The sequence below is a fragment of the Hibiscus syriacus genome, unplaced genomic scaffold (assembly GCF_006381635.1).
Source record: "Hibiscus syriacus cultivar Baekdansim isolate YM2019G1 unplaced genomic scaffold, ASM638163v2 tig00110206_pilon, whole genome shotgun sequence".
In the NCBI taxonomy this organism is placed as follows: Eukaryota; Viridiplantae; Streptophyta; class Magnoliopsida; order Malvales; family Malvaceae; genus Hibiscus; species Hibiscus syriacus.
In genome coordinates, this window is record NW_024062627.1 from 2,624,158 (window position 1) to 2,632,549 (window position 8,392).

Genomic DNA, 8,392 nt, shown 5'->3' on the forward strand with positions numbered 1-8,392 from the left:
TCACAAATTAATAAGTGAAATCAAACATTTACTAAAAACAATTAACAGTGCAAAATGACTAAAATATAAGAATGATGAAAGTTAAAGTTCGAAGTAAAATACACAACATTTCAATTAAGGACTGAAATATAAGAAAATAAAATACTATGATACTAGCAGAAACTTACCCAAAGATAAAATAACAAAAAAAAGGACTTAAATGAAATAAACACAACCATGAAGGCCGAATCATAAATAAACCAAATGTAAAACAGTGACCATAATAATATCTTTACAAATACCATGACTAGATTCTAATATTAACAGAACCTGATAACACATTAAATCAGTGACTAAAAATAAATATTTACAAATGTGATGGCCAGATTCGAATATCAAAGAAACATACATGAAATATTAAATCAGTGGCTAAGATGTAACATTTATAAATACTGAAACCAGAACCAAATATAAACAAAAATGTTATAATACCTAGGATAGTGACTAAAATGTAAAAGTGAAAAGATAAAGGCTCAAATCGAAATAATGTAAACTTCATTCCATGGCTAAATCGTGCGGTTACAAAGAATCAGGGACTAAAAGCGTGGTTTACCCCTTTCATGCTAAAACACGCATACCCTGAACCCTTTTACACGACGTCGTTTTGGGTCCATCATAACCCAAAATAGGGTTTTGAAACCCTTGTTTTGCTCATTCTCAGCCGCTCTCATCTCTCAAAACAGAGAGAAAACAAAGCTCTCAAGGTTCTCCCCCTCTCCCTCGCCGCAACAACAGAACAGAGGCTCCCCGGCCACCATGACGGTGGCCATGGGGAGCAAACCGACCCCTAAAGACCCTCAATCCTCTTTCTTGTTGCCGAAAGAGAAAAGAAAACCCCGGCCACCGTGAATCGGTGGCCACGGGGTTATACGAATAAAACCCTAAACTCTCCCTCTATCCTCTGTTTAAATCGCTCAAAACCCTTGAAACACTCAACCCTAAACCAAAAACGATAACCCCTTTTGTTTACCTTCGGTGCGGTGGCCTAGCTTTGGTCTCGGCGAAGCCCACGGTAGAGGTATCACGAAAGGTAATCTCTTCTTTCCTTTTTCTTTTTATTTTTTCATATTTTTTTGGGTTTTCTCGGATTCCTTCTGTTTTTTCAAACCTCAACCGAATCCCTCCTTTCTCTACTGCATGTGCTTTAATCCTGCATTTGGTTGAGATGATGAGGTCTAGGAATAGGGGAAATTATGGGTTGTTGATTTAGGGTGATTGAATCCCGGATTTTCGGGATTATAGGGATTTTTTATTTAGGATTTGGATATATATATTTTTTCTGATTTGGGTTGATGGGGTTGCTGTTTGATTGATTTTTTTACTGTAGATGACGATGGTGGCGCGGGAACGGCGGCTGGACCATCGGAGTGGAGCGAGACGGGCCGGAACAGTGACGGCGGCGCGGCTGTTCACTTGCTGCTGGCGGCGGCGGCTGGATCATTTAGGGGATTAGGGTTTGAAACCCTAATCTGATTTAGGGTTTGAAACCCTAATCTGATTTAGGGTTTGAAACCCTAATCTGATTTAGGGTTTGAAACCCTAATCTGATGGGTTGATTGTTGGGCTCCGGGATTGGGCCTTTGGCCTGCAAAAATTGTAATATGTAATTAATAAACATAATAATAATAAATAATAATAATAATAATAATAATAATAAAATAACGATAAAAAAACCCGGACAAAAACGGGTGTCTACACCGTGGACCTCCTATTTCTATACTATCTGCATCTACCATATGATAAAGTCAGAAGAGAGACCTATCCCTAGATTTAAGATAGATATTCCACCAATTGGATACCAAACATTAGCCAAAGTAGCCCTGCATCAACTAAAAATTAACAATACTCGATAGTGAAATGAACCCAAATTCTCATAACTGACAATCATAGAGGGTGAACCAAAACCAGAACCAATACTTCCTCTTCATCGTCATCGATCGATAAACCCGTCATACTCTTCTCTATGTCTGCTATCTTCAAACCACGACTTCACAAAAGAAAAGTAGACTAAGAAAAGAAAAAACCTATATGTGTCACAAAGTGCAAAGAAAAGTGTCACAAAGAGTAGAGATAACAATGTCGAATTTAACAAAATTTTGACGCTATTAACAATGGAACTTGCATTTCTTTAGAAAAATCAATAGTGGGAAAAAAATACAATATTCAATCTAAACACATGAGAAAAAATACAAACAAGAAAGATCAATCTACTAATCATTGTATAGAATCCAAGTAAATAAGAATAGCATAATAGAGGAGAAAAAAGTGGTAAGAACTACATCGCTGGATAACTAAAATTAACCAAAGATGTAATAAATGGACCAAGCATAAAAGATTCAAATCCAAGTCCACCATCATTAAATGAATCGAACAACGTACTCTGAACGATCTAAAAGATATTACCAAAAAAGTTGTAAAATGCCCTACAACATCGATGATTGAAGAAAAGCATGTCAAATATTGGTTATCCTCTCAATGTAATCTCGAACTTAACGATCAATGACTAGATGACTACTAATTTAAAACATTGGTAGCTAGATTCATAAAAAATTTAATCTGTGACAAACAGAATAAACCTAACAATTTAGTGACTAACGAGGTAGTTTACCCTAAAAAATCCAATAAAAAAGAAATTAAGAAGTTTAGTAATGCATTTGTGGCAGAAAAATTATTTTTAAAAGTGATTCTCGAGAGTAATTTTGAGTTGTTTTGTTCAGTTAAACTGAAAGTAGAAGGGTAGTATAAAAAAGCAGGTAGAAGTCCAACAATTTCTTTTGAGATGGTGGATTTGGGTGGTAAATGAATGGAGCCATAAAAGTAGAGGCAGCGATTCTACAAACAAGGAGAGCATTTTCATTTATTCCATTATAATGTTTGGGTGGTAATTGAATGTTCGACCACATTCAATTATATATTCTTTTGTTAGTATTGAACATTACTATTATAATCATTTTTGGTCAACCGAAAGAAAGGTACTCCATATGTAGAAACGAAGTCATTGTAATGGTCAAGGTCATGCATCAACGTACTCTCATCTTATTCCTCATCTTTTCATCTTAAAGCTCCAATCCCTCCTCATCCCAGGGCTCCTCACCAGCCTAGGGTTACCGTCACTCAGCTTCGAACGCTACCTATGGGTTGTGGAGTTGTACCATTGTTATCTTATAGCTTTATGCATATTTAGATGAATTTGAATTTTTTTTCTAACTAATCGTAAAAACCTTATAATTGACATAAGTCATAGTATTTAATATTTTTTTTTAAAAATAATCTAGGGTGATCATAATTTTAATATATGAACATGAATTTTCTTAGTTTATTTATAACGTACACATATTTTGCAGACATAATTACTCCAATATAGATCCTCTAAAGAGAACAAATTTCTTTTTACTATTGAGACCACTATATAGATTCTATGTGAGTATTTTATAATTTGACATAACGACAAAATTACACCCCCAATGTTTGTGCAATGATCACTTTGCACTCTATTCTTTTTTTAAAAATATTTTATCCTGTAACGTTTCAATTTTTAAAAAAAATATTTCTTGATAGATAAAAACTGTTAATTAACTAATGATCAATCTATGTTATTGACGTGACATTTTTAAATGTGTCTCTAATCGGTAAGGACACATACTTTCCATATATCAAACATTGGTTTTTCAACATTAAAGAAAGAGAGATTTTACATTTGAAATAAAAAAGTAATGATCATAAATAGTTAAACCATGACTAGGAGTACTTAATGAGTTGAGTAGCTCGTGAGCAGTTTAAACTCGACACGATTAAAATTTAATTCGAGTTTAGTCGACTCGAACTCGATATCTTAATGAGTTGAGTAACGAGTTGAGTCGAGCAAAGTCCAACCCAAGTCGACAAGTTCACGAGCAGCTCGTTAATTTTTTTATATAAATTTTTAGTGATTATCTTAAAAAATTATTTTATTTAAAAAAGTACTAATTTACTAATAGATAACAAAAAAGATGATAAATTATTATTCTATTAATTTTCTAATAAACAATAAAAATTATTAAATTATTAATTAATAATTATTATTTTACTACACCCAAAATCAAACGCTAATTATTATTTTAATGCATTTGTGATTTGTTACTTTGAAGTTTAAACTTTAAAATTGTTTCATACGCTCTTTTTGATATTTTTATTAAATTTATTAATTTATATTTATTTTAAGCTTTATATAACATTAGTAGATTTTACCTATAATTAAAAAAATAAGGTAAAATTTTCGGCGAATTTAACGAGCAATGAGACAAGCAATGAACTTGACAAGTAACGAGTCGAGTAACAATTTTTTTAACGAGCATAAATCGAGCAAAATTTTAACGATCTTAACAAGCAACGAGTCGAATAAAACTTTAATAAGCTTAGCGAGCAACAAGTCTGATCGAGTAATAAAAATTTGTAACGAACATGAGTGAAACACTGCACAACTCACAACTTGATTGATAAGTACCCCTAACCATGATACTTGTCCCTCCACTATACCGGAATAAATTTCAATCTATTTATTTTTTATACGCTGAATATAAGAATTATATCCATCAAGTTAAACCTCAATCAACAACTCATATATATATAATTTGAACATATACAGAACTGCATTATCAACGCCTTCCCTTCCTTAAAAGTTCCTTTTAGATGTAACAAATATGATTCAAAAGGTACCCTACAGAGCTGCATGGATTTGAATTTCCTATATATCTAATCTAAAGCTAAAAGGATGAGGAATCCTCAAATTTTACTTCCTTAGGACAGAGTATTCATGATGCAGGCAAAGGCATTCTCAAGAAATTTAACCATCCCCAACGTGATCAACCATGCAGGATGAGAAAGCAATGATTAAATGTTGATGTCACATAATACCATCATCTTTCTTGACAATTGAAACTCGCGTGCAATTTTAATCTTCCACTTTCTGTAAAGCATTCTATACTTAAATAAAGTTTGCACACAATAGTTCTTCATGTTGGATATATATACTATGTAGCCATCTGAAAATGAAAATGTTGTAAAAGTTCACAAAACAATAAAAGCTCTTCCTAAATACAGAAACAAACCGACTCACCACACCATAAGTTGTATAGCCAGCAAAGCTTCGGGATCTTCAGCAAACCAAACAACCGCTATCCACCGTTCGATTTTGTAACAGTGATACATTTATTCTACAAAACAGCTCGGTAAAACCAACTCAACTCTTCTTCATTCTTGCATCTGCTTTCCAGTCTCTTCGACCGAGCTTAGGTTTCCTAGTTTCACTGTTGTGCAAGTTACCAGAATTCTCTAAATTGCACTCCCTTCCAGCAGATCCTTCGTCCCTGATCCCAGGGGGCAAGTGTGATATTTGGCTTTCAACAGTGGTGTCAAGAGTAGACTGGATAGAAGCATTAAGAGTGTCTTGACCCTTGAATATATGAGCTCTTCTAGCATCTTTTTTCCAATCCCGTTTACAATAAACACGTGCCGTCCCATTGTTAAAGGTCCCATTTAGTTGCGACTCCACTTTTGGTAATGTTGGTTGGCTTAGGACATGAGATTTCTGCATGTCAGCTTCAAGTCGCTTTCTGGCCCTATATCTACGCTGCCGTTCTCTGTTCTTTAGACGGCGAGTCATAATGTCATTATAGCTTTTGGTGTCGGTGTTGGTGTTAGTTAATAAAGTACCTTGTGTTCCACTAGGATTCATATTCGGCCCGTCTTCCATTTCGAACAAATGTTACATCAGCATTAACAAAACTAGTTGACAAAGGATCCTATACGATCTGGATACAACTTAGGTATGATGGAAAGCATTTCTCAGATCTGGATACAACTTAGGTATGATGGAAAGCATTTCTCACTTCTTACCATCGAGGATTTTCAGCAACATCAAGTCAGGTGCCAATTACCATTATGTCAATTGAGCCATCATACTGGATTCTGTATACAAAATAAAGCACAACATTTAAGGCATTAAGCTAAAATGCTAAATAGAAATGTCATTTTATTGGATATGATATACGCTATAATTTAACATGACACAAATATTTCCATAAATTTGGCAACCGAGCACAATTTCTTATCCTAATCCTTCTCGATATAGGTATGGAACTTTAACACCATTTCAAGGGTACATTATACCATATTAGCAACTGTTCCCAACCAAATATGATTCTCACAAATTTAGAGCCTGATTTGTCTCTTTCTTTTTTCTACATTAAGAAAAATGTTTTCAGGGTATCGTAACCATTAACATGATTCGTAAACATTTTCACAATCACCTGCTGGTACAAAACCTGAACTATCTTTCTTCTTAATAAGGAATATGAATACTTCCCGTAGCAGTAATAAAATTGATCATGTAACTAATTTAGTCGTTAAATCAAATAAATTACAACCATGCTCCTACTTTCATAGCTTATTTTGTATGTTTTATGTATCATTGAATCACATGTGATCAAGGAAATGAAGAATCTAATGCAATATTCATTCTTGGTCCTGACAACTATGGTCTATCAACAACCCAGCTCGATTTACTGAAAACTATGAATAATGAACAACTCAACTCAATTTATAACATGAGCCTTCAACATGTAAGCTCATCAAAGAATCTAAACCCTCAACATCAATCTCCTAGAATACATGAACAATAATAAATCCATTAATTACGTTCTTTTTTCAGACCCATCGGCCTCTTACAATAAGCTAATGTATTGTTTCAACTACACATTTACTCTTATTAAGGATAATGTATCATAAATCATGAAAAACATGAATGAAGAGTAACATGAACAATTTGTCAAAAACCATTAATTTAAGGATCAATATTGTTTGAACAAGAAACGATGGAAGTAAAATAAGAATAAACCTATCTATGGGCATAAAAGAAAGCAATAACCCCACTAATCAAAACAAGCATAGAAAGGGAAAACCTTTAAAAAAATTCACATTAACGATCACCTTCAATGTTGTTCAAGGGTGACCCACAATCCTAAAAAGTACTAATTTCTGAGTTTCAAAACAAAAACCCTTAAAGGAAAACATCTCAAAGCAATAGGGGGATGCATTATTGTTACAGCATGGCCGAGAAAAATAAGATAAAAAAGGGGAGAGAGAGAGAGAGAGAGAGATCGTAACCTTTGGAACGCAGATATCAATTGCGAAATTGATTTGAGAGACAGAGGAGAACTAAGAAAGCGGAGGTTGTCGGATTAGGGAAGAAAAGAAAGAAGAGAATGAAGGGGAAAGGAGGGATTTTAATTTGGGAGCTAATTTAGGATGTTTATTTTTACGACAAATTTAAAGTCTAACATTTTATAATAAACCAAATGGTCTAACCCGTGCTGTATTTATGAAATTTTAAAATTTTTACTTTTAAATTTTTAAAAAATATTTTAATCTCTAAAATTAAAAAAAATCAAATCTCTAAAAAAAATTTAGCACAAATTTTACCTTGTCGGCCGTCTTCGTCGTCTTTGTCATCTTCCTCATCGACCATTGTTATCGTCTTTACCAACTCCATCGTCGGCCGCGGTCACCCTTGCATTTGAGAAAATTTTTAAGACCATGGTTTGATTTGAATTAATTGCAACAAGTGGAATGCATATTTGTAGATTTAGCATTGTGACTGAGGTCAGATTATATTTCTCGATCTAACACTAGTAGCATTAAAGCGCGCTCCCTGTCCCGCGCTATATGTTGATTTGGCGTCACGTGGGGTATAGCGCGTCCCCTGATCTGCGCTATACGCCACGTAGGGATATAGCACTGCCCCTGCTCAGCGCTATACCTGGGTATGAATTGGTATGCACTATACATTTTATCTGAATAATTACATATAGCGCGGTGAAGGTACCGCGCCTTATATGGTTATAAATACCCTTCACTCCCGGTTAAGTTTCTCACATCTCCTCACATCTCTCCTCTCAACTTATAAATTAATACAACAATTCCGTCAACGAGTAATAATTCTGGTAATTTTCTCATATTTGATTTAGAAGTTCGTGAAATTTTTCGTTATAAATTTCGTTATAATTTTTTTATTATACTTATTGTTTATTATGATTATTTGAAAAAAATTTATACTAATTATTTTCAATTAATTTTTGTGTTTGTAAAATTGAAAAGCATGAGCATATGTCAAAATAGTTTGCGGTACAGGTAATAATATAAAATTATATTATTTAAATTATTTACGTTAATGTGTAAAAAATAAAAAATTTATTGTGTTATATTTTGGTTTATATATAATTTATTTAATCAGGTTTGTTTCAATTTTTTTTACAGATATAATATTGCTGCACTTTTAAACTCAAAGAATTGCACGACTTTCAACAATTGTTTATTG

General features: G+C 33.5%; 1 protein-coding gene across 1 annotated transcript; it reads right to left on the bottom strand.

The window, feature by feature from the left end:
* Window positions 1-4,889: 4,889 nt before the first annotated feature.
* LOC120113405 lies at window positions 4,890-7,302 on the bottom strand. The gene is made up of 2 exons (XM_039134582.1): window positions 7,183-7,302; window positions 4,890-5,985 (listed from the first exon to the last, which is right to left on the bottom strand). The coding sequence occupies exon 2, from the start codon at window positions 5,768-5,770 to the stop codon at window positions 5,258-5,260; it is 513 nt and encodes a 170-aa protein (XP_038990513.1). The 5' UTR covers window positions 5,771-5,985; window positions 7,183-7,302; the 3' UTR covers window positions 4,890-5,257.
* Between the last annotated feature and the right edge of the window lie 1,090 nt (window positions 7,303-8,392).